This window comes from Typopeltis vanoorti, chromosome 6 (genome assembly GCF_054136105.1).
Source record: "Typopeltis vanoorti isolate ZY-2024b chromosome 6, IOZ_Tvanoo_1.0, whole genome shotgun sequence".
Taxonomy (NCBI): Eukaryota; Metazoa; Arthropoda; class Arachnida; order Uropygi; family Thelyphonidae; genus Typopeltis; species Typopeltis vanoorti.
Window position 1 is genome coordinate 42608512 of NC_143554.1, and position 12261 is coordinate 42620772.

Consider the following 12261-nt stretch of genomic DNA (forward strand, 5'->3'; position numbering starts at 1 on the left):
TTAAATACGTTTCTTTTAAGATTAAAAAAAAATCTACTTAGTCTTAAAACATTTTCGTGGCCCACAGTTTGGGAAGCGCTGTTTTAGCTAATTCACAAACTTTCCACAATACCAACTTTAGTTATTTCCATATTTAACTTAATATCTTCGTTAAACAATGTAGCTGTATATTTGAAATGTTTTTATAGGTTCTACACTTGGGATGTAGCTGATGTCTCCAATGTTCCCATTTTCATAGTTCTATTTTTTACTGTGAATTTTCATTCCAAATTTGTTGTAATTATTCAATTTAGTTATGGATGCCTGTCCATCAACCTGTTCAATGGGCATTCACAGGTACCGTATGGTCACTCCAATGCTCAGTGATGTGCCACATCAGGCCTTGCCACGTAGTCCTGTTGTATGCCTGTAGAGTTGTATTATATTTATTTAGCATACACATTCTGCATAAAGCAGAGAGCTTTTTACAGATGTTGTAATTTTGATATCACTAATTTTAATGCACTTTTTTTTAAATGTTATCCCTATAGACAATGAATAAGATTGGAGATAGTGGTTACTCTTATCATACATTCCATTAGTTTTTTAGTTATTTATCAAAAAATGGAAAATCTGATCCTGACAACCACCATAAGTATTGTTGAACCCAGGATTCTCTTTTTGCAATATTTATTAGCCTGTTCTCAGGTATGCATGCATTAATTTTACTTGGAACACTCAGCAGAAAGTTACTCTGTAATTCCCACATTCACTTTATTTCCTTTTTTTTTCTTGCATATTTGAGCATTTCTGGTCAGATATCATCTACTTCAATTGTCTTTTACTTTTTGGGTTTCTGGGGTTTTTCTATCTCAAGGATTCATACATATTCTTGATTGAATTCCTCTTGCATATTTCCTATCATAGTTCTATCATTGCTTATCTCATTTAACAATCATCTATACTCATGCAAGCGTTTCGTTGATATCGAATCAACTTTGAATGGCTGAAAAATATTTGGCATCTAACACAGTCTATTTCTTGGCTTGCATTCATTGTACAAATCTCTTGATGCATGACTTCCATGGGATGAATGAATGGAATGAGTTGCCTAGTCAGTGGTGAGTGCTTTGTCTGTTAATGGTTTCAAGGAAAGGTATGATCGTGTTGATAGTATGGGCCTCCCACAATGAGTTTTAGGACTCCATGCAATAATAATTCCGTGCAATAATAATAATCATCTTAAACCTCAAAAGTCTGGACTTGCACAATATAGTTTTGATACCAAACACAATTTCATATGGAATGAGGCTTGGCTTCTCCATAGAAGCAGTTTAAAATATGAATGTCTCTTCAAAAGAAAGCAAGCAAGAAAGAAAGAAAGCCATTTTCCACTTGTCTTCTCATTTTGAGGTGGGATGACCACCTCTATCTCTCTCTCCTGGAAGTATGGGAAATTCTCATCCCATATAAATATCAGAAATTATTATTTTTTTCTCCTTTTGCAGCTCATGCTTAATGATGCTAATCATCTGTTTAACTCCCACCTGATTTATCTTCCTAAAGCAGGTGGGCATTAAAGGAGACATGCAGTATGATATTTCCTTAAATACACTTTAACCATTTCTCAAGAATTACTGACATCCTTCACTTGCATGATTGTCATGTCACGGCATAACTCCAATCTGCCTCCTGAGTTTGTCATAATCACTAGCTTTATATTTCCATACATAATCTTTCCTAATTGATTCCATACACACACACACAAACAGCTACCTTCCAGAACAAAACTGCATGATGCTCTCCAAAACTGAAATTAAAGTGATTACCTTGGTTATGGACAAATTCCAATTCCTCCCTCCCTGTTTCCTTCTTCCAATTTATGTTAACATAGTTTATGTTAAAGATTTTTTACTTGGTTAGAAAGTAAATATATTTCAAAGTAAATATATGAAATTTGTGAGTCTGCTGCCATGCTATGATAGGGCAAACTGACAAGAAAGAGGGTAATGATAGCTAATGAAACAATATGCAAAAATTTTGATTCTTGTTTAATCCCTTAACCAGGTGTAAGCAAACAAACTTTATGTGTGAAGTATCTTCGTGACTAGGCTACTTATGCATAGAAGCCGTTGACTTTGTGTCAACTGCCTCAGTAATCCAAAATGATAAACAAATACCAAGTGAGATACTTGTATATGGAAATTATATGACTTTTTCATCAATTCAACCTTGGTATCTTCCTGAATCTGGCACCTGATGACTAGACCTCAATAAAGGCTGACACCAGTCTAGGTAATGGCTCTTTCCATAATGTTTCTGCATTGGATACTGAGGCAACTCATGTGAAGTCAAGAGCTTCTGTGTTGAGGATAAGGAGGTGGTGGGGAGGATCCAGAGACAAGTGACAAAGTTGGTGACAGGTTTGTGGATGCTCCCTGTGAGGACAGATTCAAATTGTGTGGAATGCAAAGTTTAGAGGCAGAAGAGGGGGATATACTAAAAATTTATTAGTTACTAAAGGGAGTCTATAAGATTGACAATTTTTTTTAAAATATGTAATGATAAGGAGGGGTGTAAGGTATGGGTAGCACCTCTGCCTGCTCAGCAGTCGCATCAAAATATTTGGTGGCTGGGTGGAATTGGTCCCCACTGCTCATGCAACTTTCACTTATGGACACTCTACCAGCTCCAAGTAGCTGGTAGAGTGTCCCAGCGGCCACACCCTGGGACCTTGCATCGACCGGCATGCAAAACTAAGTGAGGGCATCAGCATTTTATGCTGTAGTGAAGGAGAGTGTCTCCTCCTTGTTGCACTTGAAGATGGAATGGCAGAGTTAAAAGATGGCCAAAATTTAATTTGACAATGGTAATGAAGGCATGACAGCAAACTATGTGACATAGTCCGGCATACTCCGAGACAAAACAGAGATGTGGCCAGTCAGCATGGAAGAGACAGGAACCTCACCACGTAACCTTCCATAGTAAACCATGAAACAGAGAACCATGTCAGATTTAAGCAATAGAAGCAAGGTCTGCAACTTTTGTCTCTTGGAAACATTACAGGAAGAAGAGAAAGAAACTGGGAACGTAAGACAGATACTATGAAAATAGCATATGACAAAGATACCTTAAACCCTCTAGAGAGGGTATCTACTGATCCTTCATGTCTGAAAACCAAAAATCTTCTCTTAAAGCTTGCAACTTGGAATGTAAGGACCTTATATGAAGCTGGGAAGTTAGATAACCTTATACAAGAACTTGAAGCAATGAAAATTGACATTGCTGGTATCAGTGAAGTCAAATGGACTAATGGAAAAATAAACAGAAAGAGCCATTCAATTATATACTCATGTGGAGACAGTCATAGGAATGGGGTAGCACCTGTACTAAAAATAAGATTGCACAATCCTTACTTGGATTTTGGCCCATAAGTGCATTAAAAATTGTAGTTCAACCTTTTAATATTTTTATTGTCCAAATACTTCTGATTACCGAGATGAAGATGTAGAATGTTTCTATGAAAACATTCAAAATGCACGTAACAATGCTAAATCAGATGACATAACTATCATTATGGGAGATCTGAATGCTCAAGTAGACTCAGAAAAGATCTGCATGGAAAACCAGGACCTACTTTCCCATGCAGTAAGAGATCTGACATAGAAATCCAAGAGGAGAAAAGTTAATACAGTTCTCTGAAGAAAACAATCTAATAATAACAAATACTTTATTTCTGACTTTACACATGAAAAAGTCCCAGAGACAGCTGTAAGAACCAGATTAATTATGCAATGATTAAAAAAAGATTCCAGAATAACATCTTACAAGCCAAAACAAACCTAAGGACTGATAATGGATCAGACCACAACCCTGTGGTTATTAAAGCAGCAATAAAATTAAAGAAAACAATGAAACCTATAAATATAGAAAAATATGATCTTGGCTCCCTTAAAAATCAAGAAATACAAGATAATATTTTAAAGGAACTGGCACAATCCACTGCTGTTAACGTTCCTGATTCCACCAAGTATCCTCACCCTAAAGATGAGATCGAGGATAGATGGCAGGAATTTAAAGAGGGCATAAAAAAGGCAGTAAAACAAACAATTCCCCAATTTGAGAAGATGATGAGTAAAAACTGGATGAATGACAAGATACTGAAAATGATGGAGGAAAGAAAGAAACACAAAAATCGTCCTGAATACAAAAACTTAAGGAGATCAAGAAAGAATGTAGGATGGCTCAACAACAAATGCAAGGAAATTGAACTTCCGGACAAAAAGCACACAAAACCAGAGAACCTCAGGAAAAAGTTACGGAGCTAACTGGCAAATCTTGCAAAAGGGGATCTCTCATTACAGTGAAGCTACCAGAGGAAACATCCTAATGGAGAAAGACAAAATAAGGGATAGATGGATGGAGTATTCAAAGAAACTCTACAATGATGATAGAATAAATAAGCCGATGCAAGAAGATTTGGAGGGGCCTACTATTCTTACTTGGGAAGTAACAAATGCCATTAGGTAACTGAAACCAGAAAAAGCTCCAGGAATGGATGGAATTTTGACAGAATGTCTAAAGGCTTTAGATGAAAAGGCTATAAGATCACTGACTGACATATGTAACAAAATATACGAAACTGGACACCTTCCAAAAGATTTTAAGCACTCAACATTCCTATCACCTAAAAAATCGAAGACAATCAAATGTGAAGAGTACAGAACAATCAGTCTGATCAGTCAGATAGCAAAAGTTACATTATATATCATCCTAGAAAGAAATAAACATAAAATCAAATTGGAAATTAATGAAACACAATCTGGTTTTCAGGAAAATAAAGGGAGAAGGACTCTTCAACATTAGAACTATTATAGAAAGATATCTGGAGAAGCAGAAAGAAGTCTACTTTTGTTTTATTGACTACACAAAGGCCTTTGACAATATACAACATGAACAACTAATCAAATGCATCAGAAAATTAGGAGTAGATGGTAAAGATACCAGATTACTGATAAATCTATATTGGACGCAAAATGCCTCAATAAAAATATTAGGAGAAACCTCGGAGGAATTCCCAGTAAAGAAGGGTGTCAGACAAGGCTGTGTTCTTTCTCCTATATTGTTTAACCTCTATACTGAAAATATCTTCCAGCAATTAGAAGAATTTAAAGGAGTCAGCATAGGAGGCGGCAGGAATATAAACAGCTTAAGATATGCAGACAATATAGTACTGCTAGCTGAAAATAAAAAAGATCTTCAAAACCTACTAGAAAAGATGCTGAAACTAATTGAAAAATATGGACTTAATTTCAACTTCAAAATATTGTGAAAATAAACTAAAAGCCTTTGAGATGTGGATCCTCAGAAGAATTCTTAGTCTCATGGACTGCCCCAAAAAACTAATTTAGAAATATTAGAGAAGATTGGAGAAGATAGGACTCCGTTGAAAACCATTCAGAAAAGGAAAACCTTGGTCACATACTAAGGCATGAATCCCTACAAAAAGACACTTATATAGAAGGAATGATACAAGGAAAAAGAAGAAGAGGAAGACAAAGAACAGATTGGATGGGAAATATTAAGAACTGGACCTTTTTGTCCTATGAAGAATGTAAAAGAGAAGCACAAAACCATACATGGTGGAAGTTCATGGTAGTCAGCCTCCTAGAAGGAGATGACATCTGACAAGAGACAATGATAAGGAGAGAATAAGCGATCACCTCTGAAAGTTGTGTAAGAGCATGGTAAATAAGGACATAGGATTTGACTCGGTTTATTTAGATTTATGGCCGAAGCAACTCAGGCTATGAGGCCAATGTATAATGTATGTTAATTGCGTATGTTCTAATGGCTGGTTTGCCTGGGATGAAAAACCTGAGTTTCCATTAGAAAACCCCTCTGCTCCATGTGAGACTGGCTAACTCACCTTCAGTTGAAAAGTCATGATAAAGGTTCTTTGGATCCTAGACGGGATTTGTTTATAGGTCTTCACAACCAAATGGCATCATCGAACCTAAGGATGTAGGGCCTAGATTTCTTGTTTGGAGAGCAATGAATGAGCGGAATAGATTCCTACTAGCAATGTGTGATAGACGTTGTGTGAATAATAGTTAGTGCAAGTCTCTCGAAGCGAGTCTTTTGAATGCATGGAGATACCCATATAATAATAATGTAATACATATGAGTAGCTGAACTGTGAAGATACTTCTTGCACATTTTGTTGCTTATGCTTGGATAAAGTATTAAAACAAGAATCTAACTTCTTGGAGAAAAAAATAAAGATATTTATGTATTATAAGATTGATGAAACATCAATATTAAATCATTATTTGGTTAGTAGAATTGAAATGAAATTATCAAAGCATTACCATCTGTATCTCCTGTATCTCTTGCCTGTTGAACAATCATTTCATGATCAAGTATTTCTTTTACTGCTTGCAATTCCTGAGTGTTATTTGTGGTACGCACAACATTTAAAAATTCTTTGCTTGTGACTGAAATATCTTTGCACTGAAAAATAAAGCAAAAGAAATAAAGTTTAACACACACACACACATAAATAAAAAAAAAAAAAGTAAAAATTGCATTGTTAGATAATCAAATTTAGAGAAAAAAATAAAATAACATTTTTTATATCTATACACACACCTGTTACAAAAACAAATCTTAAAATGATATATTCCTGTTGGGTATCTACCTGGATACTGAACGAACGAGGATGGGCTGGCAATTTGGGATTTAGCCCAACAAATTGTATTCTTATTGGCTTAAACCAATATAGAAAATGGTGGTACAACATGAAAAAATTTCATGCCGGCTGGGGCATCGCCAGGTTAAACAAGGCCCCCGTTGTTTTCGCCAGGGAACCATAGCAAACAACGAAAAGTCAGCTACTGGAACAAATCTGAAAACACCGACCAACTCAACATCACTAGAGATAAAGATCGGTAACATAAGAAGCCAGAATGGCAAAGAAATGGAGCTAGCTGAGGAATTAGATAAGTACCAGAACGACATAATAGAGCTGACTGAAACAAAAAAGACAAAAACTGGTGAGATCTTTCTGAGCAATAATTGCAAAATGTTATATTCAGGCAATGACAATCAAGGAAAAGCAGGAGTAGCCATAGTATTCAACACAAAATACGAGGCTAATCTTCTTGAATGGCACGCAGTCTCAAGTAGAGTGATGTGGGCAAATATCAGAATAGGGAATTGAACAATGAAACTTATTTGTGCCTATGGTCCCACAGAAGGTTCTACTAAGGTAGAAGTGGAGGAATTTTTTGATGCTTTAGAAAAAGCAACTGACACAATGAAAAAGGAAAACTTGGTCCTTGTTGGGGATCTAAATAGCAGAGTAGGAAATGACTGATTAGGAAACTCCAAATTTTCTCAAGAATATTTTGCGAAAATTTGGAGAAAAGAGCAAAGCTAATAATAATGGCAAATACCTGTTGGATTTGGCTCAGCACATGGACTGGTTATTACTAACACCATGTTCCAACATAAAAATGTGCACAAATTCACATGGAGAGAAGAGGCAAGGAATAAGAAAAGTCTCAATGAGTATGTTATTGTTGATAGTGATGTTTTCTTTCTGGTGCAGGACACCAGAGTGTACAGAAGATATGAAATTGAAAGTGATCGCTATTTAGTCTTGAGAATGATAAAATTGAATTTCATATTGAAAAGAATAACATGTAAGAAAGTTTTAAAGCGAATAAAAGTTGAGCAGCTCTCAGATGTGAACTATAGATTAAAATACACAAAGATTATTGAGGAAAAAATGAAAGAGTTTGAGAACAGGAACCTTGCAGAGTCAGTGGCAAGCCTTGAAGAAAACCCTGATTGATTTAGCTAGAGAGGCATGTGGTGAAGTTGTCTGCAAGGATAGAAAAATTAGAACTCCATGGTGAACACAGGAAGTTAAAGAGGCAGTGTAGGAAAAGAAGAAAGCATATCAAAAGTTCCTGGCAAATAAGTCAGCTTGTGCTCTTAGAGAATACAGAGACAAATGTAAGAAAGCTAAACACTGTGTAAAACTAGCTAAGCAAAAGTCATGGGAGGACTTTGGTAAACATCGAAAATAAATATCAAGAATGTGGCAAAATATTCTGGAGGTTGTTGAAGAACCTTAGGAATGGAGGTAAGAGTGCTGTAAAAGGAGTTAGAGATGATAAAGGTGACATGAAAACTGGAGAAAAAAAAAGATATTCTTGAAGTATGGCATAATTACTTTAAAAAACTGCTAAATGAAACAAGCAGTGATGACAGCAAAGTGGTAAAAAACATTGACCAGGCATGCAGTCAGGAATACATTTTCATACTGGAAATGGAAAAATCCATTAAAGGCTTGAAATGTGTAAAGGCAGCAGGAGTAGATGATATTCAACCAGAAATGCCGAAGTATGGAGGTGTAAAAGTCTTACAGTGGCTGCACTGCATAGTTCAGAAGGCCTGGGCAGAGGGACGAATTCCTGATGATTGGAGCTCTAATAGTACCCATATATAAAAAGGGAAATAAAACTAAATGTGAGAATTACAGGATTATTTCCATACTGAGTGTGCCTGGTAAGATATATGCAAGTATACTGAGAAACGGTTGAGAAGAATTGTGGAAGAAAAGCTTGGTGAAGAACAAGCTGGATTCAGGTGAAATAGAGGCTGTCAGGATCAGATCTTCACTTTACGATAAATAGTGGAGAAATCATGGGAATATAACAAAGATCTGTATTTAAGTTTTATCGATTTGGAAAAGGCATATGACAAGGTGCCAAGAGAGAAGCTATTCAATACGCTACAGTTATATGGTGTCAATGAGGCATTATATCAAGCAATACTCAGTCTTTATTTGAGTTGTAAGTCAGCTGTTAGAATTGAAGGAGGTACAGGAAGATGGTTTAATGTTAAATCTGGTGTGAGACAAGGATGTACATTATCCCCTCTGTTATTCATTATCTATATGAATCACATTATGAAGGAAATGGTATTAAACATGATATCAAAATTGGAGATGTTAATGTCAGCTCTTTGCTTTATGTGGATGATGTTATACTTCTAAATAAATCTGCTACAAGTCTGCAAGATTTATTGACCAAATTGAATAACTGTTGTAATAGACATGGTATGAAAGTCAGCAATAAAAAGACAAAGACAATGAAAATAGGCAGAATCATTGAAAATGTCAACTGTGTTGTGAATGAAGAACCTGTGTAACAAGTAAAACATTTCAGCTACTTAGGCATGATTTTTAGTGAAGATGGTAAATTAAATATAGAAATAGACAACAGAATCAACAAAGCTGGTATGGTAGGAAGTCAATTGAATAAATTCATATGGAATAAGAGAGAAATTAGTCGGAACACTAAATTAGCTGTATACAAGACAGCGTTCAAACCAGTTTTAACTTATGAATCTGAGTGCTGGGTCAGAAGTAAAACACTTGACCAAAGACTAGAGACCGGAGATATGAGAGTCCTGAGAAAAATTAGAGGCGTGAACAGATGGCATCAATGGCAATAACTTATTAAAAAATGAGGATATATTTAATAAAGAACTTGACATTGCCAGCGTCCAGGAATGCGTTGGCATAGCTAATCTCAGGTGGTATAGTCACTTAAACAGAATGGACGAGGAAAGATTAGCAAAACAAGTGTTCTCTGCCACGTTGGCAGGAAAAAGACCCAGAGGAAGACCAAGATATAGGTGGATTGATATGGTACAAAGTACCTTAGACAGTAGAAATATAAGATCTGATAATGTTGGAGTCTTGACAAGTACTTGACAAGACTAATTTGGAGGATAATTGTAGATAGGAAAACTTCATATCTACAATTAAGGATGTAAATTTTTCGTGTAGTACTATCATATCCTGTACACCCTTTGAGGGTACACGGCAGGAATTTGATGATAATGATGAACTGACCTAACCCTTATAGAGCCATTTTTTGCTTTGAGCAGAATGGATTCCTAAAACCAGTAAACAAATATACTGCACTTATGCACAATTTTTTTTTTTTTTAATAACATGACATTAATGAGATAGTAGCCAACTGAAATATTGTCAGGCTGATATGTATAGAAGCTTAATATCTAGGAGAAGAATTGATCTAAAAATCAAGAAATAAGTGGAAGAATTCATTATAACTAATTAATAACTGAAACATGCTAATTTAAATATTTTTAGTTATAGAATTTTTGGCTATGGACATAGGATAGGAGTGAGTTCTGGTGCAGAGACTTCTAGGACAATTTGAGGAATGCCATCAGGATGAGGAGACTTTTTATGTCTAATTTGGACAGCATTTTTCTGCTCTCTCTTTGGCAAAAGGATATTGGGGCATTGTATGTTGGGCATCTGGAATGGTTTGGAGACATTTATCATTGTCAGTTATGCATGCATTGGAAGCAAAGTGTAAAGCCAGGAGATTGGCCTTTTTTTGTGGATGATGATGCAATTGAGCCATCTGGGTATGATAGGGTTCTGGGAGCACTAGATTATGGTAAGAATTCCTTGGGAGCCCAATACATTCACTGTGCATTTGAAAGAGATCTTCCTCAAAGGATCACTGGTGATCCTTTGAGGAAGAGATCTAGGGTGTCTGGGGAGCGATTTGCATTATCTGGTATTCTGGCTGGCATGTGAACAAGTTGTGTAAGGTCATTGGTGATGGCAAATGTTTCAGCATCTCTGCCTCCAAGATCTGTACAACTGTAGGAGGAAAGCCAGTTGGTGTTGTTGACATTAAAATCTCCTAGGAGGATGATTTTGCTGTTGGGAAAGTGGGACTGATGAAAATCAAATTTTAAAGAGAGGAAATTAAAGACCTCAGAGTGGTTGGTGGCACTAGGGGAAATGACAGAGATAGCTAATGAATTTGACTAAGTGGGGAAGGGATATTTTCAACCAAAGAAGATCAAAGTTGGGCGATTCTAGGTTGGGTGCTCTCTGACAAGGTTATGTCAGAGCGGATGGATGCGCAGATGCTGCCCTTGGGTCAAAAGGAGTTAAAGATTGTGCAGTTTGGGAGTGAGATTTGAGTTTCTGCCAAAAAAGGGTAGGTGGGATTTGGTAGATTGAAAATGGTGGTGGACACTATTAAGGTTGGAGTTGAGGTCACAGATGTTCGTGAAGTGGATATGTGTAGGGTTCTATGAGAAATATATTTAACCGCAAGGATCTTGCACATTTCTTATGTGGTGCCTGCATGTTGGTCTCCATGGTGACTACTAGTGGTATCACTTGATTTTTGCTCTAATTTAGCTTGTTTGTAGTTTATGATCCAACTGTTTTTACCATTTTTGCATTTTTCTTCTAGTTGTTTTCGAAAATGACAACTTGTTCTCTCTGGGCAAATGTTAGTTCTGGTTGAGCAAGTATACACAATTGGAGCAAGTGTCCTTGAACTTGTTGATGATGACTGTTATTAATTTAGATGTGCCTGTTGGCCTGTTACAAGTCACTTTTGCGAGGCATGTAAAGTTCGTTTCATCCTTTCTTTTATTTATAGGCATGAAACGATGCCACCTGACGATATTTTTGGAATCAAAATTGCATTTTTCTGCTAATTTGATGATGTCTTCTTTTAGTGATTTTTCATTTTCCGTCGGAAAGGTCAAAATAATGGTGCTGGATTTTTTTGGTTTTGGCCTCCATCGAGTCGTCTACCATTGGATTAGGTCATGGAGTTCATTTATGGGCAAAGGCGAACTTGCATTGTGGTGCTGATTGTCAATTAGTTCAAGCTTAGCTTTCAGGGCTTGTATTTTGGAAAAAAAAAGTTTCATTCACAGTATTAAAGTGCTGTTCGAGGTTTTCAACTCATTTACCTAAGTTCAGGAGCTGTTAAACAAAAGGGAGTCAAGGCAAACAGAAGCGGGGCAGTTGAGGTCGATAAATAGCTTGCATGCCAATTCATCTATTTTTGCACAGGAAGCAGGTAGCCAGTGGCAACAGAACTCTCACATTATACTTTTTTTTTTTTCTGACCTGGTTGGCAGAGTGGATAACGTATCTGCTCTCCAGCCACAAGGTTGCAGTTCGAATCCCGCCGTGGACATGAATGTTTGTGATTGTCTGTGGAAATATCAGTGGTGGTCGGCGATAGATGACGTTAGTGTAGTTGCGGTCAGTTGATGATTGAATGGTAGAGATGGAGTTGTAGAGCAGGTGCCCTCCCTCGATGAGTCCTTGGACTCCCTGGAGGTGTCAAATAATAATAATAATAAAAAAATCAGTGACATCAATTTTACATCTGCAGCACTTTGTGGGTTTAT

At 36.5% G+C, this 12261-nt stretch overlaps 1 protein-coding gene across 4 annotated transcripts in view; it reads right to left on the bottom strand.

Moving 5' to 3' along the window:
• The window catches only part of LOC150105407 (sorting nexin-13-like), a 599079-nt gene that overhangs the window by 315509 nt on the left and 271309 nt on the right, over window positions 1-12261 (bottom strand). For all 4 annotated transcript variants that reach the window (XM_090394133.1, XM_090394134.1, XM_090394132.1 and 1 more), the window contains one exon: window positions 6351-6492. In XM_090394133.1, coding sequence (XP_090250259.1) covers window positions 6351-6492 — 142 coding nt within the window. The remainder of the gene's footprint in view (window positions 1-6350; window positions 6493-12261) is intronic.